Here is a 27,478-nt window from a genome sequence, read left to right on the forward strand (position 1 = left end):
TGAAAAATTATTGCATCACCCGAGCCTACCCGAGTATTGCCGAGCTGCGCCGGTGATCACTGTGGAAAAAAGCGCCCCCTGTCGTCTCCCAGATGACATAAGTGATTTTGGAATGGACTCAATGAAAATGAATGGGGAAAAAAATCCGGTACTCCACATTTTCCAGTTCACTGATCCAGCCGGGGTTACTAGAGTTCATTCTGGAGCCTCAGATCTCCGCGGATCATGGAGAACCACTGTGTCGCGTTGGATCCATACACGTATCGATTTTTTCGAATGGTGATCAGGAATTGGAATATACCAGTTGGATACCATCTGATGTCAGGTAAGGACTCTATGTTATCAGTGGTAGGATAATCAGAGTAATTTTGATGAAGTTATAAGCTGTTTTGTGAAATCTCTTCTTTCGTTTTCACTGTAAAAGTCCGAGAGGAAATCAACAAGGCGATTGTCCGCGCGCGGCCGTAATGTGCGTCCGTGCACGTATAATATTGATCATCTAGCGTTTATTTGAAAACGATTCATAAAAAGGCCGACGAATATCAACGTTGTGGAATATTCCACTAAAAGACGATTTTCATAGAATGCTCCAGAATGAGTTGTTTTTTATATCAAAACGGGGGCTTTTCTAACTGCTCTGAAACGGCAACGACGCGATAAAAAAACAATCTGCCTTCACAGCACTGTCTGGAACATAGTCTTTGATAATGCGATGGGCAGATTAGACACATAGCCATAATTTAAAACATAGATTAGGCGATATTAACGTTAACATTGGCGCGGATGGTGGCATTCAAGCGGTAAAATGGAAAACCAGGCATGGCATTTAAAGAGTTAATAAATAAACAAAAACGAAAAATCTACTTATTTCAACGAACATTTCAAACTAAATAACAGATTATGCACATAAAACGCTGAAAACAACCGAAGCAACAATAGTATTTTAATGAGGCTATTATTATTATCATTATTATTTTGCAACAAGTTAGCCCTCTCATAAATAGCACATATAAATGAATAACTAACTTGAACTAACTTAATAGGATTGAAGTGTTATTTGGCTTAAAAAATCGGTCGCCTGGCAAAAAAAAAAGAAAAAAAAAAGCCTGACGATGTGCATTGGGCCGCGGCTCTCTGACGCCTTATTTTCTGGGTCCCGGCCTGAAAAGTTTGGGAACCCCTGGTCTAGGTTATCCACCACGGATACCATACCTTACTCACCATGCTTAAGTGAGTAAGTGTGTGATAGTGTAATAGTTTGCAATAGTGTTCTATTATGTAATAGTGTAATAGCATGTAATAGGAATAATAGTGTGTGTGGGGAGATCTGCTTTCATTGGTCTATGTTTGCCCCGCCCCCTACACTTAAGCCCCACCTAAAACCAGTCCTTCTACTCCGGAGCTGTAGAGAGCATCTTGACTGGAAACATCACTGCCTGGTATGGAAACAGCACGGCACAGGACAAGAAGCCCCTACAGAGAGTGGTGCGCTCAGCTGAGCGTACTACGGGTATTGCACTACCACCCCTGTAGGTCTTATATAACAACAAGAGGTGCAAATCCAGAGCCTGCAGAATAATGAAAGACCCTCACCACCCCAACAACAGCCTGTTCAAGCTGCTAAGGTCAGGCAAACGCCTGCGAACACCAGCAACTAGGACAGAGAGACTTCGGCTCAGCTTCTTCCCCCAGGCCATCAGAGCCTTGAACACTGAACTCTCCACACACAAGCACACATGAGCACACACATAACACACACACACTAGCAGTCACTTTAGCATGAACACACACACACACACACATGCTGCACACGCTGACACTCAACGGTCACTTTACACAATGAAAAGGTCACTTTAAAAACAAGAACAGGAGTGGTTCTTGTATAGTAAACAGATGGATATAGCAAGCTAGCATAAGGACACTTAGTACAACTGTAGATTGTATAGTATAGCATTGTATAGTAGTGTACATAAGACCCAGTGCCTCATCCGTAGCTAACAGTGTATTGCACTATCGCAGGACCTTAGCATGTCTTACCATGCTTTTTGTAAACTTTATGTACATTATACCTGTTACGGTATGTCTTATTCTTATTACTTGTATTATTGCACAAATGTCTTATTCTCATCCTATTCTTATTACTTGTATTATTGCACAATCGCTGCGGGCATGAGCCCCCCCCCCCCCCCCCCCCCCTCCCGCATTTCACTGTATGCTTGTATGCCGTGACAAATAAAACTCTTGACTTGACTTGAACATGTAGGCTACTGTCGTGTCAGCGGTCCTTGGTTAGTGACTTATCTACACAGTTGGCCTTTTTCTTTCACACAGACAGTGGATGATCTCTGTGTGTGTTTGGATAATACCGGTAATTATAATGAATGGTAATAGATTGTCTCTGCATTTGTTAAATAGGTGTTTGCTTGCTCTGTGAAAGAAAGAGAGAAGAAATTGGGTGGCAGCCGCCTGGTGGAGATTTGTGCTCTTCTGAGCGCACCTTTATAGTTATAAATTATAAATTAGTCCTAATGAGGAAATTTTATAAAAAACAGTTCTTCCCAGGTGGGAGGCTCGTTGGGGAGCCTGCTTGCCATCTCACACAGCACAGACTGTGAATTAGCTTAATTAAACTCTCCAAACTATTCAAACTAAACACAGTAGTCAGTCACACCTATGATCAACACATCAAAGCCAACCTCGGATTAAACTAAAGGACAATTTAAAGTTTGCAAAATGTTTGCAAGTCATGCCTTACTTAGTTACTATTAGTTAGTTACTACTAACTAGATAAACTATGTTACTCCATCTGCGTCAGCTAATTACCATAATATGATATATATCAGATGTTCCGGATAGCATGTGTTAGTAATATCAGTTCTCCACCCAATGCTTTGTCAATCTTGCTTTGTCAATTTGGCAAACAAGCGATTCTTGCGCATTTCTTGGAGTTCATAAGCCATTGCCGGTCATAGACTTTGGTATTTGCTTTTGCAATAACGAGAGCAAGTACTGGTTTTGGAATTCCTTTAAGTAAAAGAACACCCATTCAATGGTTTATGAGACTGTCACCAGAGGGGTGTGAACCAGAGAGAGAGAACATTGAAATTCAGTTGATGGTTGTGTCACCCATTAAGATTCAACCTGCAGCACAACAATACAAAGAACCATACTCTGACCCAGTAGCCACCTGGCCCCAGGGCTATAGCCAACATCACACACCCCAAGAGTCTGGACTAGATCATGTCTGACACATTGGAAAGTCTTGGATTAACTTCACTCAAATTCTGTGGAATGAAGCAATGTTGTTGTAACACAGACACAGAACCAAGTAGATCCAAAGTTATAGGAATCCTAAGACTTTGAAGCGATCAAACTTCTTTCCCGAAGACACGCAGGGCCTACTGCCTGCACTCAACCACCACTGAAGCAATCAGCCTACATTCCTCAATGGTGGAACGAACTTCCCATCACAGTTAGGACAGCCGAAACACGTCCAATCTTTCACCATCGACTAGACACACTTCTTCAATCAATATCTAAAAAAAACCTAAAAACAAACAAAAAAATAACCTTACCTTTCTGTCATGCACTTATTAATAAATTAATATACCACTAACCTACACCGTTAGCACTCAACACTTTGATGAACATTGTTACTCAGCTGATACCCTTCTTGCTGACTTGCACAAAACTTGTAAGTCACTTTGGATAAAAGCGTCAGCTAAATGACAACATGTAAATGTACATTAACCATTGGCCAGGTAACAGTTGCTAACAACACCTACTGTAGCATGCGAGCGATCCACACCTCTCGTCCCCCTGGTGACCGTAAGAACCCAGATGCCATTCCTACTATCAGGACAGTGAAAAAGAGCAAGTGCAAAATGTTCCTCTCAGCGTACAGTATCTCTCTGTGAATGAACAGCCAGCCCTAGTTATCCAGCATTTTGCCCCCAAACATCGTCCACTAGCCTGCGTCATTCCATTCCTTTATGGCCCACCGAAAGCCCCAGCTGGAGTCTCTAGGGGTTAAAGGTGAGGCAAACAGCAGTCGGAGAGAGAGAGCAGAGACTTATCTTATCTCTCAACCCAGCCCCCCGTGGAGTCAGGTGAGTGAGGAGCGGCATGCAGGAGTCTACTGTAAAACCCTACTGGGTTATCGGTTCAAACCAAACCAGGGTGTCATAAAAGATGAACCCTGTCGCATGCTCACAGATACATAGCACATGAAATAGACAACCTCTGTCAGCAGAAGGTATGATCTGCAGTCACACCAGGCTGCTATGGGCTCAACAGGCGTTGGGAGACATGGAGAGAGTGTCGTTTATTTCCAATGAAGAAAGAGGATGACAAGCCAACGTTCGCCTGGGAAGCGATGCTCGATCTTGTGGGATTTCACCCTGGTGCACGTTTACATGCAGAGAGTAGATTGTCGCTTTAGTTGTTGTTGTTGTTGTTGTTGATGCCTTGGCAGATGGGGGGTGTTTCACAAAGCTTTGTCGTTTACCATCTGTCGAGGCCATTGGAAGAACCTTCTGGAACAGAGACGCAGGAACCACTCAAGCCCCTCTGGCCGGCAGTGACCGACGATAATAATAGTAGAGAGTAAATAAGACGCAGGGTCACAGGCGACGCTACATGTTGCTAATTTTGCACTCTGTAAAAAAGCCTCTCTAGGGTTTGTTGAGGATCCTCTCAGTGACCTGCTAGAACACAGCTTTCCCACACCCTTCAACCGGACATGTGACCTCGTCCTCGCCGTGACCACCAGTGTCTGTCCACCACAGTGTCTGTCCACCAGTGTCTGTCCACCACAGTGTCTGTCCACCAGTGTCTGTCCACTAGTGTCTGTCCACTAGTGTCTGTCCACCACAGTGTTTGTCCACCACAGTGTCTGTCCACCACAGTGTCTGTCCACCACAGTGTCTGTCCACCACAGTGTCTGTCCACCACAGTGTCTGTCCACCACAGTGTCTGTCCACCACAGTGTCTGTCCACAGTGTCTGTCCACAGTGTCTGTCCACCACAGTGTCTGTCCACCAGTGTCTGTCCACCACAGTGTCTGTCCACAGTGTCTGTCCACCACAGTGTCTGTCCACTAGTGTCTGTCCACCACAGTGTCTGTCCACCAGTGTCTGTCCACCACAGTGTCTGTCCACCACAGTGTCTGTCCACCACAGTGTCAACAACGGACCGCAGGACCGCTGCGCTGCCAGGTGAGCTGAGCTTCGAATGAAAATCATGGCGGATTAGGGTGGTTACATAATGCCGCAAGCTCTGCCGCTCCGCTCTGCGGTTGCCGCGCCTGCCGCGGGGCGTGTCGCAGCCAATCAGGGAAAACGCGGAAGCAACGGCAGCACTGCTCCGCTGTTATTAAGCAATAGGCGTCCACCACAGTGTCTGTCCACTAGTGTCTGTCCACCACAGTGTCTGTCCACAGTGTCTGTCCACTAGGGGCTGCAGCACGATTCTTGCTCAAATGTGAATCACGATTTTTCTCTCTAAGAATTGAGATCACGATTCTCTCACACGATTCTTATTTTCTCAATAAAATCATTTATTGCACTCTTTCTTAAACAGACAACATAACACATATCAAAGTGCTTGACTTAAACTTAAACATAAGTTTAACATATATGAAAGTGCTTGACTTAAACTTAAAAGTCTCTTGAAACATACAAAATAACTCAAGTCAGAATCGTCATCATTTAAAAAAATTAAGTAAAAAGTAAAAAAAACGATTAAAAAAGTAGCAATTTTTTTATTTAAAAAAAATATCAGCATAATTTAGAAATGAGATCGCATAGGTCTATGAATCGAGATCGCGATTTTTTTTCCGGTTAATCGTGCAGCCCTGTCCACCAGTGTCTGTCCACCACAGTGTCTGTCCACCACATAGCTCGTACGTAGCATCACAACAGTCACTCGTAGGATCATAACAGTTTCTCATTAACGTCCAGATACACGTCTCTTCCCGGGTCAAAGCACCATCTGCTACTGTCACCACCCTGGAGCCCCCGAGGAGCTGCTCCCACCTGTCAGTCAGGTATTTTAAAGAGAGAAGAGGCTGCAGGCTGCGTCCTGGTTCAGAGTGAGGAGCGCTCCAGCAATATCAACACACACAGGCAAAAACGTGATAAATAAATGAACTTACCTGCCGTCAGACTTCAGTGCCCAGCAGCCAGATATCCTAGCTCCCGAATACGCCGGTAGAGTGGTCATGACTGGAAGGACTCCACTACTAGACCTCTACTACCTTTAAGTGTGGATCTCACTGTCAACACACACACACAACCGAGACACAATAACAGCACACAGCAGTACTACCCTCACGTGAGAGACGGCGGGTGAGAGAGGGGGGGGGGGAGAGAGACGAGACAGGGCAAGAATCGAAACTATGCTTTAAACATGTGTTTTGCTTTCTATTCACTCCATTCAGCGGAGAAAGAGAGATAGAGAGATAGAGAGAGATAGAGGGCACTGTGTCTGGGGAGCGAGCGCACTAGGAATAAAACTGCTGCACTGTTTTTCCCTCCTCTTTCTACCCCCCCCCCCCCCCCCCCCCCCCCCCCCCTCACCACTCCTCCCTCTCTCTCTCTGTCTCTCCCTCTCTCTCCAGACCTCCCCTTGGCCGCCCGGCCAACAAACGTAAGAGGATAACCTACCCTACCCTCCAGATTATGTTCGTTAGGTTGTATTAATAGCAGCAGGTTAGTGGCAGACCACCCCTCTCTCCTGGCACACGCACACACACACAGGGACCGAAACTAGAGAGCGCCACCCGCCATTTGCGCTCAGTTTTTACGTTTGGCGCCTCCCACTGAGACGTCTGAGCGCCGTGTGACGGGCAATCAAATAGTCATGTGAAAACCGAAAATCATGATCCAATTCTTTAGCGGAGTTCTCACTCGCTGTCTCAGCACAGACATGCAGCGCACCGCGCACTGCTGCTGCTGCTATACTCCCCACCTGTTTCTGTATGCCTGCATGTAAACAGAGGCTATTGCCTCCGAGTCACCGTGACGTTAGTTAGCACTGCTGCTCCTACCCCTGTATGCCTGCATGTAAACAGAGGCTATTGCCTCACCGTGACGTTAGTCTAGTCAGTGTGGGACCTTCGTGAGATAACGTTAGCTACCGTTACAAAATGACCCAGTCAACTATTCACTTAGTTTAATACACGAGGCATTGTGTAACGTTATCCAGCCGGCTAGCTACGGATAGCTCCCGACATCAACAAATCCTCCAGCAATAGTCCAGTGCATAATACCTCCGTTGGCTAGGTAACTAGTCACTCACTACGAAATGTTGCAGTAAACTAAATAGTTCACTGAGGCGTTGTCCCAACGCCATCCAGCAGTAGCTACAGAAAGCTCCTGGCATCAATGTCCTACAACAACAACATGCGTATTCGAGTCCCTGGTTTACATCGCATGAGTGAGGGCTGCTGACTAGGGTCCAGGTGCAGCGCCGGAGAATTATTTTGCATGCTGAATGTAGCGTTTAGGGTCCAGCTGCACCCCCGGAGAATCCTTGCTGGAGCTGGAGGCCACTCGAGTATACACACAGACAGTGGAGCTGTTTGCAGACAGCGAGGTGGCGATGTCTCGCAGATAACACAATCACAAGTATGATTATATAATATATATATTTTATTAAAAAAAAATCTATATAAAATAATAATAAAAAAAAATGTTATAAAAAAAAAGTTGGCGGGTAAGAAATATGCTTGGCGGGTAGATTCTTCCCATCTACCCGCCACTGGCCGGTGAGTCAAAAAGTTAATTTCGCTCCCTGCGCACACAGATACACACTAGTGTTGTCAAAAATATCGAAGTATCGATACATATCGATACTGAATATTTAAAATGGTTTCGATACTCATTTCCCGAAATACCGATACTTTCTGCAGTATCGGTACCAGCTGGCGAGTGTTCTAGCGCAAGTTGTTGACGCGCTGTTCAGAGCACGCTTGCCCCTCCGCCTCCTCCGAGTCTAGCCCTCCCCCTCACAGAGCCGTCTTCAGTTAGTAAACAAACATTTTAGCTGAAGATGGCAAATGCAGAGCCTCCGCAACTTGTGCTTGTGGATAAAGAAAACAGCAGAAGTGCTGTTTGGAGGTACTTCGGGTTTGAAGTAAACAACGAAGGACAAGCTAATGATGCCCCAATGCTATTTGCAAGCGGTGTTACAGAGCAACGCGGATCTCCATAAAGAAATGAAAGAGGTTCGTGACAGCTGCTCTTTCAACGTCACTGTGACTGAAGCATTAAACCATTAACTCTAGTTTAATACATGATACGTTGTCTACTGATGGCGCATAATATCAACAGCTGATTCATTGTTAGTAACGTTACAGCTACCAGCTAACGTTAGCTACTGCTAGCTGTTAGCTCCGTTAGCTTAGCTGGCCACTTTTATAATTACTGCATGGAAACGGAGTAACGTTAACGTTTAAACGTTATGTCGAGGTCATACAATACTACAGTCGACATAAGGTTAACGTTACCCCGTTTCCATGAAGTGTTTAAATAGCAGCAATCTTGTTGAAAATGTAACGTTATTAAATGCTCCGAGCATAGCCTCTCTCTCTCTCTCTCTCTCTCTCTCTCTCTCTCTCTCTCTCTCTCTCTCGTTATCTTTAAATAAAAATCGAAACTGTTACTAACTGTAATACAAACAGTTCAGTTTGTCAGGTACATGCAACACAGATTACAGTGTTTACATCTGTCTGCTTGAGAAAATACCATGTTCTGCATCTGCAATAAAAATGATTGAAGTGAGATGAACAGTTATTTTTAAATGTGTAATCTAAAGATAAACAAAGGGTTTTAAAAGTGTTATATTTATCTTCTCTTATAGTACCAGAGAGAAGCTGAGGAGAATCAACCAGCAACAAAAGCTAAATTTGTTTAAAAATATATATATATATATATATATATATATTTATTCTTTTTTTTTTTTTTGGTATCGAAATGGTATCGAAGTATCGATACTTTTCAAGGTATCGTATCGAAGTCGAAATTCCAGTATCGTGACAACACTAATACACACACACACACCTACACGGTATGCACAAGAGTGCTGAGCTGGACACCTGGTCATCTGGCTCTGACAGTCACTGTTGCAATACGTCACTGACTGAAGGAGAGACCAGTCAAGAGAGAGACAGAAAGAGAGAAAGAGAGAAAGAGAGAGAGAGAGAGAGAGAGAGAGAGAAAGAAGAGACAATGAGAGATAAATATGATATCCTCTTGGTGTTGTTGTCTGAATCAACAACAAACAACCTTGAGAGGCTGCCGGGGAAATGAAGGGAGGGAACGAGGGAGAGGACGACACGGAGGAGGGGCTGGGTGGGGGGCGGGGGATACGACTTCATGTATCTCCATGTGCCTGACACCTGAATCTGGGGACATCAACATGGCAGCAAGCACACGCACACACACACACACACACACACATACAAACACACACACGCACACACACACACAGGGAGTGGGGAATAAACAGCATGATGAAACCTAACACTGCCTTCACAGCTCTATCAGCTGACTGTGAGGAGTGGTCCTGAGTGAGCACACACACACAAATACACACACACACACACACACACACTGACACACACAGACACACACACACACACACACACACACACACACACACAGACAAAAAATACACAGACACACAGACACAAATACACACAGACACAAATAGCCTACACACACATGTACAAATAGACACCCATGCAGGAATACACACACACAAATACACACTCATACAACCTCACACACACACACACACACACACAGAGCTCCCAGTCCACTACTTCTACTGACACACATACAGCCCTCAGAGTTCTGAGGACCGAGGAGTCAGATTCTCAATTGATTTGCATCGTAGTACAAACACATGAGTTATCCAAGCCGCCGCTTGTCCCTCTTCAGAAAGAGCTTCAGTCAGCGCGTGAACCCCCTCACACACACGTTTAGGGTGCTTTCTTGAGTCAAAGATGGCTGAGGAGCACTTAAAGGGGAAATTCACTCTAAAGCTGAATTTTCATCGTAAAATCTTGGGACAGTTCAATCTTGTTGTAGCCCATCGGCTATCGATCATTGTTTACAGCCAGGCATATTTGCGTAATCCGACCTTCGAAAGCAACTTGTTTATTTGATTACACGTGAGTGGAACGTGTCTCCACACAGTACTTTCTGTAGGTATCTCTGTCACGGCTGTGACATCCAGCTCTGCTGCAGACCCTTTCTCCTTTTCTCCTCCCTGGTGTCTCTGCCCAGGGCCTGTACATGTCCTCGCGTGTCCCTCACGTCCCCCCCGGCGCCCTGCGTGTCTCCAGCTGCCTGCCGTCAGTCATCAGCCCCTTGTTGTACATCATGTCTGTCCGTGTTTGTCAGTCAGTCTGCGCTTAGTTGTCAGTCTGTCTTCCAAGCCCGTTTCACCACTGAGCCACTACAGTAGTAGTTATTGGAGTGCTACTGTAGCATTCACTGTCTGCTTCCCTAGTGTAGCCAGTGAGCCTACCAGTTTTCCTGTACCTGTTGCTCTGTAGCAATACATTTGGGTTTTGCATCCTGCATCTGCACCTCACTCCTGTCCTTGGTTATTCCAGACGACATTTTCGACCGATGCGCTCTTTCAGCGTGCACGTTTCCTGTAGAAATCTACATTTTAGGTGCCATCCGTGCTCAAGCGTGATTGGTCGATACCACTTGGGACTACAAACAGAAAACCAGAATGATGACGATACCAGACGTTTATCCCTTGCCTGCAGATTCTGCATTCACATGCAGATATCTGTTTATAGAAATTATGGACAGAACCTCTTAACAGGTGGGCAAAAAAGTGGCAATTTATTTTACTTGATTTTGAGGACTGCATACTTTTTTTGCAAAGCTTATCTTTATACTTTATGCTTTTAGCACATGCATAAGCCTGGACTCTTTTGAAAGATAACATTCTGAAGTTACTAATGCAAAAAAGGAAAATCACTTTTAGTGCTAATGAAATAGAGTAACATAGGGCTGAACTTGAGTTGAACTAGAACTTTTGTACTCAAATTCTTCTGTTAGAGGTCCTCCCATCTGCTTCTGCTTTTAAACATCTGGTGTTAAATCTGTTTGTCAAATTGCAATTGTTTTTAGTTTCTTCTATTCTTTTTTATATTTTCATTGTGTTGCTCGTAACGTGTGTTAACTCGTAGTCATTGTAAATGAGGGAAACCTCAATGTCCTTCGAGTTAAAATAAAGGTTACAAACTAAACCTACGGAACCCGTTCTAGTGACTGGCTGGTCCTTAACACTTTCAATGCCAACAACGAGATATCTCGTTTGTTCATGCCGACCGTTCATTGCCAACAACGAGAGATCTATTTTTTTTTATTCGCGATTTGAATTCATATTTCATCAATCTAGCCTCACGTTAGTGCTGCAAACTCTCTCTGAGCTCCATTGGGAAAATACCGCCCCCTATCGTCTCTCCCTGTGGTACTGCACCCCTTTGGAATGGATTGAATGAAACACATGGGGGAGAAAAAAATCCTGCTTCCTCATTTTACTTCTCAGGCAAGTCACCCGAGAGGATCGGATTCATTGCCGAGCCCCAGACCAGCGTGGAATACATATTTCCAGTACCCAGCGTTGGATCAATAAACGCGATCGATATTTGGAATGGCGATCAGGAATTGAAATAATCTTTTTGGAGAACATCTGATCTGAGGTAAGGAATTAGTGCGGTGGCTTAGCAAAAAATGTTGGACGCGCCGGACAAAAGCACCAAATTTTCCCCACGTGTTCCTCATCATCATAGCTTTCATTTTGGGGTAGGGCGTAGGGGCCACGTCATCATGATGGATTTCAAGATGTAAAAAATGTAAATCAAGGTTCTGCCCATTAATAAATATCTTGGTCCATAGCTTTCCATTGGTATCATTCATTAAGCCCAACTGTTGGGAAGGGGGTTTTAATAGGCAATGATTCAAAATGATGTTAAATTTTCGCCTAGAAAAAACTGCCATGCTCATCTTCCAAAAGGTCCCTTGGCTGTTCACATGAATATATCAGAGTGAACATTGGTTTTATAGGTACCCACAAGCCTCTTCTTTCCAGACATACCCACTTTGTCCAACTTGCATGCTATTTGGGGCAATAATCAAGCAGGTTTGTGCATGTGGTACAAATGTGTCGAGCATTGGGTTAGGGTTTGTTGTTAGAATGTTGAACATAGAAGATACATTTTGGTGTCAAATTACACATTTTCTGGGTCAATAAATGTGTTAATGCTATGAAGAATATCCTGGTCGTTTGGTCATTACGGTGTTGATGACCGGTATAGCCACCGACAGCTGTCATGAGACGTGCACTGAGAGTATGGCCACCGCGGGAATTTTTATGAAACATTGATATTGTCTCGTGCGTGCCACTGTCAACCAAGCGACCGACAGTGGCACGACTCGAGACGCGCACCGTTTGACAATGATATGCATGCATGCAGCATAATTTGCGAGTGCTCTCGTGAGTCGTGACTGAGGAGAGGATGGCCCGCAGGCCGCAGGAATTTCTATAAACATTCTGATACTTTGATTAGTTAACTATCTATTCCGTTAGTTAACTATGTATTGATAGATAACTTATTACATATTAATATGATATTGTAAGGGGTAGGAGTAGGACCAGATAAGCTTTGCTTCTTTCTGTCCCTTCTCGAACAAAACCATTTGTCTTGAGCCATGTTGATTATTCCCTCAATAGGAAGATATATTTAAATGTATTTGTATTTTATTTCGTTTTTATTTATTTTTTGTTATTACAAATGTGTGTTTATGGTTGTAAATGTTCGAGATAAAGATCAAATCAAATCTAACTGAAGAAGTTATCCCTCTTCTAACAAGAAAGAAAAACGTATAGTTTAGCTTTAAATTATAACGTCATTGCTTATTAGGGATGGGTACCGAATTCGTTACTTTTAAAAGGTACTTACCGAAACACGTCGGTACTACCGAGTATCGAGAGATGCCGTACAAGAAAAAGAAAAATATTCACGTCACTACTACAAGGTAAGAAAACTGTATTTTCCCAGTCTCCAAAATCACCGCTGACTCGACACACTCCTCCTCACCTGAAAGCCGTAAATAAAGAGCAAAGCGGTCGGCAAGGCACCATGGTCTAGAAATGCAGGCTTCAATCTATGTTGTTTAGTCTATCTGTTCAGTACTGCTCAGCACTGTTTCAAGATGCACAATGAGATCTTTCTTCTTCTTTAGAATTTCCGGCAGTGTAGACGCATCGTGGCGTAATACTGCCCTCCGCAGTTCTTTTGATTGAGCTCTTCTTCTTCTTCTTCTTCCTCTTCTTCTTCATGTGATTTCGGGCAGACTAGACACCTTTCGGCGTATTGCTGCCTAACTGATTGATCTTCTCACAAATTCTCTTCTCCTTCTACTCTACCGCCATCTACTGGAATCCTTCATCCCCCACACCGTCCAATGGCGTGCAGCTAACGCTGCTTCCTCCTGACTGATTCCCCCTCCGCGATACATGCTTCGCCTCCCGTGGCCTGACTCTGAACTACCCGCTCACTCACACCCCGCTACTTGATCAGCCACCCTCTGTAACTCCCGCATAACATCCTCCACTGTCAACCCCTTCATACCCAAGTGCCCCACTGCTGCTTGAACTATCAACTTGGTCCTAGCTGTCCTACCGCTAACCGTCGCTGTTGTAATCACTACTCCTGCCACAAAGGCCACCATATCCAACTTCTCCCTAAACACCTTTAGAGAGAATTGGTGAATATATATAGATACACAAATGTTCTAGAATGTTTGATTATGACATCATACTATGACATCACGAATGCTCTAGCACAGCGGTTCCCAAACTTTTTTGGCCGTGCACCCCCTGTCACCTCCCGACCTAGCTGACGCACCCCCCAATGGGTTTCTGTTACAAAAAATTGTTGCTGGTCTCCGTGCACAGATTTTATTTTTTATTTGATCTCTTCCCACGGCGACTATGGATAGGGAATTTCTTTATTTAATTAAAATGTTCACGACAACATGGATGCATGTACTCTGCCAGCATGTTTAATATCCATAATACTAAAGGTTTGACTAAGATTTTTATGAAATTTTATTGTAAAAAAATAAGATTTTTTTTTTTATTGGCCACCATTATTAGCCTTTTCATGTCACGCACCACCTAGAGGGCGGTGCACGCACCACAGTTTGGGAACCACTGCTCTAGAATGTTCCATTATGACATCATACTGTGACATCACAAATGTTCTAGAATGTTTGACTATGACATCATACTGTGACATCACGAATGTTCTAGAAGGTTCTATTATGACAAATAATACGGTTCAATGACTTTATCTAAATCCAATCAATATTCCTAATGCCATTTCAATGTAAGGTTATAAAAATAAACATATAAACATTCATATAATACAATAACCTAAATATATAGCTTTGGCTCCTCTACAATACGCTTACCTAGGATTTGACTTGATTCAACAACAAAGCAGTCGGGGCAATGGCAAGCCGAAAACGGTCGAACGTGTAGTTATTTGAAGTTTGGATTTTTTCTTTTCACGACTGAGGTAGGTACTAGGTAGATTACATTTTTAGAGACTAAAGTGCCGAAAAAGGGTACCGTTGGGTACCGGTATCGATCAAATGTGAACGGTACCCATCCCTATTGCTTATGTCCAGAGATTCCACCTTTGATAACTAAAGTAATGACTTGACTTACCTGTTATATTATGTTTTGCCTTTTTAAACATGTCCCTTATCGCGCTGTCCTCTGGCTGCGCTAAGCCACTACAGCTGTCACGAGACGCGCACTGAGAGCTGGCCAGTATACCGCGGGAATCTTTATGAAACATTCTGATATTTTCATGGGCACGAGACCACTGCACAACAGCGTTTCCGTTAGCCGGTAATTACCGGTATTTGACCGGCAAAATCTGTTTAAGTCCGACATATTTAATATCTCCGGTCTTAATGTCCGGTGAAAATAATTCCCTGAGTCTAAGCACAATTTGATTATTTGAATTGTATTAAAATAGGCTAAAATTAAATAGCCTATGCGATGAACGAAACGATCATTACATTTGTTTCCTCGTTGCTTCTAATAATGACAACGACGTCGTCAGCGAGAGCTTAGTGCTGGGTGTGCGAGTGCATGTGAAGCTGCAGAGCCAGAGAGGCAACAGCACAATGCAGTATTCCAGCAGTACTCCAATTCAGCCATTTTCAGCCAATGTTGGGTGGGGGGCGCTGCTGTGCGGTTCCCAGAAAAAAGCCAATAACAGCTAAATCAGCTTCTCTGCAGCGCCATACTCTTTGCAAATAAGTCGTTGCGAGGTGGAGAGAGTCGTCACGCAAACCACGATAATGTTGCCGTCTCTCTGCTTTCTCAGTTCTTCGCTTGATATAATTAATACAAATGTCCAATATAACGGAATTCGTTAGCTCATAAAAATGTGATTATAACAGACTGCTGTTTAGTGTCGTACCGACTGCCCACATACGCGGTCTATTTTATTTCAAGTCAGCAGCAGCACGGAGTATCGAGGGACTTATTTTATTTGGAATATATTAATTAATGACTGTATACGCAAAAGTAGCCTAGTTTTAAGTAATAATATTATAAATCTACATGCCTTGAGGATGACATTCTTTATATAGCCTGCCTATCAATTGTTTTAAAGCTCAATAAACTATGACCGGAATTAATCTCATTTGTCCGGTAGATTGAAATCTTGCAGGTCACGGAGACCGGCAACAATTTTTTCTAACGGAAACCCTGCTGCACAAGACCCGCGAAAATATCTCCATAACAGTTAAATACGCCTATACGGGCTAAAGAGTTATGATAATAATAATAAATGTAACGAGTGATCCTAATAAAATGTCTATTCAATTCATGCATGTCTGACTGTTAAACAAGTAAAAAATTATGTAAATATGTTGTTAGAATGGTACAAATATTCATCTGGTGACATTCTTCATAGCATTAACACATTATTGACCCAGAAAATGTATAGTTTGACACCTAAATTGATCTTCTATGTTCAACATTCTAACAACAAACCCTAACCCAACATTCACATTTTTGGCAGTTGTTAGAATGTTCGACACATTTGTACCACATGCACAAACCTGCTTGAATATTGCCCCAAATAACATGCAAGTTGGACAAAGTGGGTATGTCTGGAAAGAAGAGGCTTGTGGGTACCTATAAAACCAATGTTCACTCTGATATATTCATGTGAACGGCCAAGGGACCTTTTGGAAGATGAGCATGGCAGTTTTTTCTAGGCGAAAATTGAACATAATTTTGAATCATTGCCTGTTACAACACTAGGGATGTCCCGATCACGTTTTTTTGCTCCCGATCCGATCCCGATCATGTGATTTTGAGTATCTACCGATACCGATATTTCCGATCCGATCAAAAAAAAATATTATTATTTTTTATTTATTTTTTTATTCAACAAACATGACCATGTTCACGTCTTAAACTCATACTGAGGCCTTAGTTTTGGTTTTAAATTGCATATCATCATTAATTTATTTATTGTCACACAGAGCAGAAGAATTTTGCCAAAACAAACCAATAGTATCCAGCTGCAGAACGGCAGACCAGCCACAACTCTCAGACCCAATTTAATTTTTTATTTATTTTTTTTAATCCCAATTTCTCACATTACATTCACCCTGAATGTTGACGTTATCCAGGTGAAAAGTTAACTTCATAAATCATTTGATGTATAATTAAATCAAAGGAAATGGGTTTGGGTCTGAGAGTGTGGCTGGTCTGCCGTTCTGCAGCTGGATACTATTGGTTTGTTTTGGCAAAATTCTTCTGCTCTGTGTGACAATAAATAAATGAATGATGATATGCAATTTAAAACCAAAACTAAGGCCTCAGTATGAGTTTAAGACGTGAACATGGTCATATTTGTTGAAAAAATAAAAAAAAATAAACGTGATCGGATCGGGACATCCCTATAAAACACCCTTCCCAACAGTTGGGCTTAATGACAATGATACCAATGGAAAGCTTAACTTCTCTAGTTTACAGGGATACCAATACCTTTGTGTTCGCTCAAATATTGAGCGCGCTATGGACCAAGATATTTATTAATGGGCAGAACCTTGATTTTACATGGTGGCCATCTTGAAATCCATCATGATGACGTGGCCCCTGCCCCAAAATGAAAGCTATGCTGATGAGGAACACGTGGGAAAAATTTGGTGCTTTTGTCCGGTGTGTCCACATCCTTCTCAAATCTGGTGCTAAGCCACCGCACTAAATCTATTTGACCAGTCTTAGGATAATCAGAGCTTTTTTCACAGAGATATCAACGTGTGCCCTATGTGTGTGTGTGCGTGTGCTGATCAGGAAATGAGATAATAGATTTTTCAGCTCGCTTCTATAGCGTGCATAAGTACACATATTATTATACTATCGATAATCTAGCGTTTATTTGAAAACGATTCATAAATAGGCAGAAAATGACAACGTTTTTTGTGTATTCCAGAATATTCCAGTAAAGGGCGATTATCACAGAATCTTTATATTTTCCTGAAACTTTCAAAAAACAAGCGTTTTTCAAAATGGTATAAAACGGAAATGAACCAAAAAAACTATCCTTTTCGACAATGTTGACTGCAAACAAGTCATTGATAAGTGACGGCCAGATTAGACACATAGCCATAATTTAAGATGTAGTTTATGCGTTCGCAAATATGAGAGCGCTATCATTGAAGTGGGTGGTGGCACGCAAGCACTAAATCGTGCACCCCCTGCTGGCATTGAAAGTGTTAAGGTCCGGAGCGGTCAGGTGGCGTAGCGGAGATTGCGTTCGGCTTCGAATCCAGCTCCCAGCGTTGTCACCAGCTTGGCTGGCCGTTCACACTAATACAATTGGCAGTATTAGAGGGTGGGAAAGCTGGCGGGGTGGGTCCGGGTCGTTGTAAACAGCGACTCCTACAGTTCGGTCGGGGCGCCTGCTCAGCGCGGATAGGATCTAAGGGGGGTAGTGTGATCCTTCCACACGTTACACCCTCTCAGTGAGAGTCCGCGCTGCCAGGTGAAAAGAAGCGGTTGATTGGCTAGACGTGTGTCGGAGGAAGCACGTGATAGCCTCCACTCTCCCAGACCGACTGTGGGGGGTAGGTGCGCAACGACCAGGAAGGGGATTGGGAATTGGCATAACGACTAACATTGGGATGGGAGAAAATCGGAGGAAAAAGGAGGGGGGAAAAGATCAATAAAAAAAATAAAAAAAAATAAAGTGTGGCGTCCGTTCACGAGTATATACGTGTTTCGAAAAAGAGCGTTGTGGACCAGAGCCACGTATATACTCGTGGCAAGTTGTTATTGTTTTATTCCATATGTATAGCGCTTATTAGGTACCCGATCCACTAGCAGGATCTTTCCACATATTTGATTTTCGAAACATGCAGTACCGGCCAGATCCGCTTAGGGGCGCCATCGCTCCACTGCAGTATCATTATGGATTAAAAAAACAATGCAAGTACAGTTCTGTGGGCGGATCATAGATCCTTGATTCCAAAAGAAGACCCTCCATCTTGGATCAGCTTGCTGAGCGTTTTTTTCAGCGTGGAATAATGGGATTTATGATTAGCCAATGTGCATATCGATCTACCAGAATCCGATGACTGGTGAGGAAATGCTGCCGGCGATCACATGGCCTGACGGTAGGATAATATTACCCCAAATTACAGCTGGATTGGACATTGTTTTATAACGTAACGTGATCGATTAATGAAAATGCTATATTGAACGCACACTGTATTGCTAATCAATAATAGTAATCGGCGTTCCCCGCCGCCCCCATTTCATCCATAGATGCTCTGTAATAGTCCGGATGCTACGCAGTTTGTTTTATTTCATTCGTATATATACAGCAGAAATGGCGCCAACGTTTAGCCTTTTTTGCAGCCTCCTGCAGAAAAGCCTAGACGGAAAGTGCGATATACCTTATATTCACGACGCTATAAAATGACAACCAACCGATGGATTTTCATTTTCTTTAAGCCATTATGAAGGCACGGTTTATGCACTCAATTGACAATGAGAATGGACAGATAGCAATACTATAAATGATATATAAAGCTCTTAGAAAGTACATCGGTTTGTTTACAATCTGCTGTCCTCTGAGGCCTAAATCGCCGCGCCCCGCCGGTCGCCATAGTGTTAAGGCCCTCCCATAGTCGAGCAGACTGTACACAGAGCAGACTCCGCGGAGGTCCGCGCGGACTCTTTGAGCTTTTGATCTCAGCGGACGTCCGCGCGTCAGAAAATAGGAGCTTCGCACTTTGCACTCTGCTGTGGGTCTGCTTTGACTCCCTTTGAGTCCGCGCGGACCTCCGCGGAGTTGCTCTGTGTACAGTCTGCTCGACTATGGGAGGGCCTTTAAGGTCCACTGAGTTTGCTCTGAACAGGGTACATCTGCATTTTGTTATTATGATGCCCCTCTAGCTCATGGAATGAACTAAGACAGTCCTTGGAGCTGGGATTCTCCCCTATGTTGCAAAGTGTGGAGCCTTCGTCTCCAACCTTTGTCAATCAAGTTGTAACTACGTGTTTTAATTGATTTGTTATCCTTGCTTGTTGTTGTCTCTTTGTTGTGATTTTATATGCTTTTTTGTTGTTGCTCATTTCTGTATGTACACTCGACGTGACTGTAAATGAGGGAAACCTCAGTTGCCTTTCGAGTTAAAATAAAGGTTTGAAATGAAAATGAAATGAGGGTGTACAGCTCTGAATCAGAAAATGTACCCATATATCCCAGTAAGATCGCCCTTCATCATAGTGTCCTGGGAGTTGTCTATGGAGCAGCTCCAATATTTGTCTCTTGGTCAAATCATCACTAGTCATGTCTCTCTGATATTCAGCTTAAAGGTGTGTTAGGCCCTGTAACGAGGCCCTGTAACGAGACGCTGTGACTGTCCCAGGCCCTGTAACGAGACGCTGTGACTGTCCCAGGCCCTGTAACGAGACGCTGTGACTGTCCCAGGCCCTGTAACGAGACGCTGTGACTGTCCCAGGCCCTGTAACGAGACGCTGTGACTGTCCCAGGCCCTGTAACGAGACGCTGTGACTGTCGCAGGCCCTGTAACGAGACGCTGTGACTGTCCCAGGCCCTGTAACGAGACACTGTGACTGTCCCAGGCCCTGTAACGAGACGCTGTGACTGTCCCAGGCCCTGTAACGAGACGCTGTGACTGTCCCAGGCCCTGTAACGAGACGCTGTGACTGTCCCAGGCCCTGTAACGAGACGTGTCCCAGGCCCTGTAACGAGACGCTGTGACTGTCCCAGGCCCTGTAACGAGACGCTGTGACTGTCGCAGGCCCTGTAACGAGACGCTGTGACTGTCCCAGGCCCTGTAACGAGACACTGTGACTGTCCCAGGCCCTGTAACGAGACGCTGTGACTGTCCCAGGCCCTGTAACGAGACGCTGTGACTGTCCCAGGCCCTGTAACGAGACGCTGTGACTGTCCCAGGCCCTGTAACGAGACGCTGTGACTGTCCCAGGCCCTGTAACGAGACGCTGTGACTGTCCCAGGCCCTGTAACGAGACGCTGTGACTGTCGCAGGCCCTGTAACGAGACGCTGTGACTGTCCCAGGCCCTGTAACGAGACACTGTGACTGTCCCAGGCCCTGTAACGAGACGCTGTGACTGTCCCAGGCCCTGTAACGAGACGCTGTGACTGTCCCAGGCCCTGTAACGAGACGTGTCCCAGGCCCTGTAACGAGACATTCCTGGTGGTCTTGGTAGGGATGGGAATCGAAAACCGGTTCCCGTTGGGAACCGGTTCCTAATTGGCCGATGCCTGGAACCGTGTGGCTCCTGTGACTTTCGATTCCCTTATCGCTGCCTACAGTTGCGCAATAACGTTACGTTAGCATGTAGCCATGGCAGACTCTATTTGATTCCTTAAGGGCTCGAAATTGCCTGGGTTTTGGTAATATGCTCCCGAAATGCTCCCGCTGTTTGGCTACTTCTATGTGCAGTGAAAACTACTTGAATGCTTTAGAATCTAGTCATTGATTTAGATCAGGGTGAGCTAAAATTAGCCGCGGAGCTAACGTGAGCTAACGCTATTTAATCAAGCTCACAAAGAGAGATAAACAGCTGACAGCGGATAGTACAGGTACAAATACAATAAAACAGCAGGTGGGGGCTGTTGTGTAAACCTTGTACTCTTTAGTTCACATATAATGAGAGACGTGAGTGCTTGTTTACTTTACTAGTCTCTGTAAGCCAGGAAGAGTGGTGCAACATACAAATGTGTCCGTGTAGCAACACAAGCCAATACTTTAAAGGACAGGGGCCCGGGGAGGGAGCTCTCTCTCTCTCTCTGTGTGTGTGTGTGTGTGTGTGTGTGTGTGTGTGTGTGTGTGTGTGTGTGTGAGAGAGAGTGTGAGTGAGAGACAGAAGTCAGAGGAATAACAACCTGTTATTCAATAGATTAAATTCGTAATAATAATAATAATAATAAAAAAATAAATACATTTTAAGAGAATCTCAAATACATTATTTTATTTAAGTGTAGGCTATAGTTAATGTTTTATTTTTTACAGTTTTTGTATTTTTCTGACATGGGGGCTCAACAATAAATGACAATCAGAAATGTCAAGTTGCATGTTGTTATTCTAACCAGCTTAGACCCCTACGCTCTGCATCTTCTGGCCGCCTCAGACCTACTCCTATCCGAGCTCCCGGAGGGTCATCAAAGAGAAGTCGCCTATTCTCAGTCCTTGCCCCACAATGGTGGAATGAACTACCCACCCCAGTTAGGACAGCCGAATCACGTCCAATCTTTCGCCGTCGACTAAAGACGCACTTCTTCAATCATTATCTGAATAAAAACAAAAAAATCTAACCCTAACTAACCGTACTGTCATGCACTTGTCCTAATAAACTAACCTACACTGTAGCACTCAACACTTTGATGAACATTGTTACTCAGCTGATAGAGTTGTGCCCTTCCTGATGACTTGTCGTACAGAACTTGTAAGTCGCTTTGGATAAAAGCGTCAGCTAAATGACTAAATGTAGTTCTGTTGCATTTCCAATTTATTTATTTAAATTATAAATTGATCAGGTATCGATAAGGGAATCGATAAAGAATCGAATCGATAAGCAGAATCGATAATGGAATCGTATCGATAAAATCCTATCAATTCCCATCCCTAGGTCTTGGGGTCGTGTGGGAAAACGACCATGTGTTCCTCGTTGAACAGAACCACCTGCCGATTAGAGGTCAGGAAATATTATATCATATTGTAAAAGGGCGACAGTGGCTCAGGAGGTAGATCAGTCGTCTGGTAATCTGGAAGTTCCCGGTTCGATTGCCGCTCTTCCCAGGCAGCGTGTCGAAGTGTCCTTGAGCAAGACACTTAACCCCTAATTGCTCCCGATGTGCAGGTTGGCACCTTGCATGGTTGCCTCTGCCTTCGGTGTGTGAGTGAATGTGAGGAACAAATTGTAAAGCGCTTTGGATAAAAGCGCTATATTAATGCAGCAATTTACCATTTAAAAGAAAATCCAGCTTGAAGCTGCCTGTACCTTTGGAAGTCTGTAAACAAAACCTTTTTTGCGTGTGCACACGGTGGCAGGCTTGAGAAGTGACGAAGAGCTTGCTCTAGTTCAGCTGGACACGTAAGGTCACTCTTGCTCAATTCTCAGAAATTGCCTACCATACCTTTGAGGAAGGACTTGTTCAAATCCAGAAAAAGAAACTGAGCTGTACAATATCACATGTGAATTATATTTTAGGGTGGATTTTCCCTTTAAGTAGCAGCTTCTAAACCAAGTCCCTGAACTGGTTGCTATGCTAGTCAATGGGCTCTACTTCTCTCATGGCAACAGATCCCAGACCAGGGCAACACTCCCCCAAGTGCTGTAATTATTTAATTAATTACTACCTTCTTACACAGTCAAATTAGTCAATACCAGCATCTGACTAGGCTCAATGCCAGACTATTAGATCAAGATCCACAATGTTTTAACACTGGCTATCAGGAAGCCTGTACTGAATTGGGGAAAAGGACTTCTATGTATTGTATGCTGCTCCCTCTACTCTCTATAGCAGAATGATTGAAATCTTGTGGAGCTGTTCTCATTGGGTGAATTTAGATCCTTTCTGAATGAACGATCTGACTGCTGTCGTTTTGACTGAACTGATCACAGTAATCGGGACTAGATGATGTTTTGTGACTGGTTTTTATATTTCAACCTTGTGATCGGCACATTTTATTTGATCCAAAGCGCTTTACAATTTATGCCTCACATTCACCCATTCACTCACCAACGGAAGAGGCAACCATGCTAGGTGCCAACCTGCCAAGGACACATCGACACACTGCCCGGGAGGAGGGATAAGGTTAGATAAATACAACAAAAATGTTGCCAGACTACTAAGCAAAACTATTTATTTCTAAGATTTGATTAGTACATTATTGTATTATTTATTTCAATAAAATCCAGTTTTGATGATATGTGAGTCAGGCTGTAATATGAGACGTCTTGATGGGCATGATGTTTGCAGATCACATTTCAGGAGAGGCCAGGCGGGGGTCAGAATGGTTTGGCCACGACCCAAATGTCACAACCTTACTCTTTTTGGAAACTAGGACACATTTAACGGCAGAGTTATGTAACAGAGCAGAGCGCTGAGAGAGACATGACTGCATTCACACTAGAAGCTGACATGTGAGTGGATTTTGACTCCCGCTCCTTCCCACTCCCACAGAAATAATCCCAACCCATCCCAATCCCACAGAGGACTGATCCCAATCCCGTCCCAATCCCAAGCCAAACTTTTATAGAATCCCACTCCCATCCCACTCCCGTTTACCAATCCTGCTCCGTTTTTCTTCCTCAGTATAAAATATGCAGTACATGGGTCACATCATGTCTGCCTTAGTTAAATATAAAACCACCAAACATTTACATTAGTGATGCACCGATGTATCACTCCCGTCCAAATCCCGTTGATTTTGTTGTCATAGTTCCCACTCCCTTCTGCTCCCATTGACTTTTACTCCCGGTCCTGCCCAATCACGTGATTCAAAGTGAAATTGACTCCCATCCCATGGGAATCCCGAAAAGATGTCATCCTCTAATTCACACCAACGCCATGTATTCAAACAAAGCCCACACCAGCCTCGCTATATTGTTTCTCAAAAGTCTCAAATGAAATCAGAAGCTGAAAACATTTAAGAAAATAATGTTCTTAAGGGTTTGTTGTAATACGGGGCAGGACCTGATAAGCATCTTGCTTCTTAACACATTCTGCGCCATAAACGAGTTAACTCGTTATTGGCCGCCATGTGTTGAACGCCAGAAACAAGTTAACTTGTTTTTGGGATCGTTATTTCGTTTATTCGCTATATCTATTCATAATTCATAGCTGCAGCCTCTGGTATCCGCTTCAGAGCCTGTCTGAGCTGGCAGACGGTCAACACCACCCTCTACTGCCAGGCGGAGCTATTGCATCTCATTCAAAATGGGATGGTGTTTTAGGAGGCGATCTGAGCCGGGCGGGCGGGGTTTAAATATTCAGGCGAGCCACTTCTATACAATGATGGCATCGAACAGTAACTCCTAGGGGTGGGGGGGGGAATCTATACGTAGTAGTATCGCAATACTTTGCGTGGCGATACTGTATCGATACAGGGACGCCACGTATCGATATTTAATTATTCATAAAAAAAATTAAAAAAAATTGTATAAGGAAGTTGCATTGTTCATTTCAATACCTGTACCTACAATAAATAGTACAGTAGTCCATACACACACATGTGCATTCAGTTAAGTTGGAATATGACTGTAATACAAACAGTTCAGTTTGTCAGGTACATGCAACACAGATTACAGTGTTTACATCTGTCTGCTTGAGAAAATACCATGTTCTGCAATAAAACTGATTGAAGTGAGATGAACAGACTGAACTTTATTTTATTAGATAAAACATGTTGACAAAGTTTTACTTTGCAGTTGAAAAAAGGTAATAAATTAAATTTGATCCAATTTTATTTTTTTATTATTATTATTATTATTATTCGCAATACTCAGCGTATCGCGATATATTTAGTATCGCGATACTATCGTATCATGACGCAAGTATCGTGATAGTATCGTATCGTGACGTCTCTGGCGATTCCCACCCTAACTCCGCCTGCCCGTCATTGTGAAACCGTCGGTAGTGTGGTGCGGACCTCCACGAGCATTATTTGGAATTGCGATCAGATATTTGGATTATCTCTTTTCCATTACATCAGATACAAGGTAAGAACATCATATATGAATTTGAACGTTGATCTGACATTTATTTCTACCCCGATCACAGCTATCTGTGTGGACCGTGTATGGCTGTTTACCGTTGGGTAGGAGGATGGGGGGGGGGGGGCGAGCGCCCCGCTACGACGGTCATTTCATGTATGGACGAGGAGACATAATAGTGATAATCTAGCGTTGATTTCAGGATGATTAGATAATCAGCCAAAAAATTACAACGTGATGACTGGATTACAGTCAAATGCATTTTTCTCGCCTTTTTCCTGGAATTACTGAAAAACACCCAAACCATACTCTATTCAAAACGGTATAAAACGGAAATGTACGGATGAAAAAACAATCTGTCTCGGGCATGTTGACTAGAAGCAACTCACTGAGACCCGAGAGCGTTATTAGACCCATAGATATAATATAAGATATGCACTCGCAAATGTCACAGTCTAAAACTATATCCATTGAATAAAGACCTGGCGATGAATGGGGTATCAGCGCCCCCTGGTGCTGGCGGTCAATGTGTTAATATTCATTTTCGGACAAGAGACTGTTTTGTTTATTATTTTATCTTGCTTTTTTTTCCACAGCAAACTAGCTTTACTTTTTTTCTTCGTTTATATCGTTCAAAATAAACTATCCATTCAAATAGACAAGATATTTGTGAGGACTTTAAGGGATACAAATGATCTAAGCATTGTGCATGCATCTTGTACAATGTAGACTGTACTAGCATGACAGGTTTATGGACTGAACAATAGAATACTCTATAATACTCTACTCAACCCTTTGGGTTTTTATGGAATTTTTTTTTTTTGCATTGACATTGTAGCTATAGCCTGGTGTGTAATCTAGAGCTTGTCTACATGCAGTCAGTCTGCCTCAGGAACTCCAACAGCACACAGCATGTTGTGATGTAATACCGCCCTCTTGTGGCGCAGTGGGGGATCAGCTTGTAGAAGAGGGCGGGGTTTGCTTTAATAATAGACAGTGACAGGACTTCTACTTTTAAACTGTGAGACAATCCAGTCCCAGTGGCATAAAAACACAGAGGCCTAAAGCAGGATGAATGGAACTATGGTGATTTTATTTTTCAATGACAACTATACTCTCTGGGCTGGGTGTTTACATCTGTTCCCTATGAAAAGAAAAAAAAGAATTGAAACAAACTACAAACAAACTAGTCAATTGTTTTCCTGTTAGAGCAGCCCTTATTCGTACTCATATTTATGGACTCATTGCAAGTGACCCCAAAATACCCGTTCACTTTCTAACTTCCCCTAAATGAGAGCAAGTATACATTGGGCAGCTGTGTATATTATGAATTATGACTGCATTACATTCTGTGGCCGTCCCTACATCTCCAAGAAACCGGTAAAACAGCTTACAGTATTATGTCCCTGGTTTATTTTCGACAACATGACAATCAGCCTATGTTATTATTATGATGATGAGAGTTGCACCTCATGGTGTAATTACTCGCTAATACGTGATAGCCACGAGGAGAACGATGTCCACCAAGCACGTCTGTTACAACCGATGAGTTGTTTGTATAGAGACATACATCACATCGATTGTGAATAAAAGATATAGGTTACACTGTAACTTCCTGGCTCACACACGCTTCCTTCCTTTAGAACCATGAAAACACACGGGGCGACAGACCGGACAGATGCTCGTAACACGAAATCTAAACCATTCGTTCCGGTTAACCCCTCTGTGTTTCCTCCTCACGTTGCAAACAGATCTCAGGGTCTTACCTGTCAGACACCGAGGAACACTTCTCCTCGCACTCCATCTTTGAGACCCTTCCTTCTTCACACACGGCAGACATTGTTATAGCAGTTTTTATTTTTTGACAATCAGCTGCTCGGGAGGGTGTTGGAACCCCAAGGCACTGTGGGACTTGTTGTAATAGCGCGTTTCTGAACCAGTCATATGCACAGGCAGCGAGTCAAGATGGACTACAAGTCCCAGCGGCCCCCCTTTCGATCTGTAAAGCATGTACAGCTCATAATCATATAAGGCTCTTTCCCAACGCGGGCAGTGAGCTATGCCAGGCTCGCCAGCGCCACGTGCATTGATATTTGGTTATTGTCACACATATACATCACATTTATACAGGGC

General features: G+C 43.5%; 1 protein-coding gene across 2 annotated transcripts in view; it reads right to left on the bottom strand.

The window, feature by feature from the left end:
* Positions 1-27,185, bottom strand: part of uckl1b (uridine-cytidine kinase 1-like 1b) — a gene marked incomplete at its 5' end in the record, with an annotated part of 61,794 nt that extends 34,609 nt beyond the window's left edge. Inside the window, one exon of one of the 2 annotated variants that reach the window (XM_084333330.1) lies at positions 27,112-27,185. In XM_084333330.1, coding sequence (XP_084189456.1) covers positions 27,112-27,185 — 74 coding nt within the window. Of the gene's footprint in view, positions 1-6,154; positions 6,276-27,111 lie in introns of those variants that run through there. The other variant, XM_084333331.1, reaches the window with a different exon arrangement.
* Positions 27,186-27,478: the final 293 nt, after the last annotated feature.

The sequence above is a fragment of the Notolepis coatsorum genome (genome assembly GCF_963971535.1).
Source record: "Notolepis coatsorum genome assembly, chromosome: 17".
Taxonomy (NCBI): Eukaryota; Metazoa; Chordata; class Actinopteri; order Aulopiformes; family Paralepididae; genus Notolepis; species Notolepis coatsorum.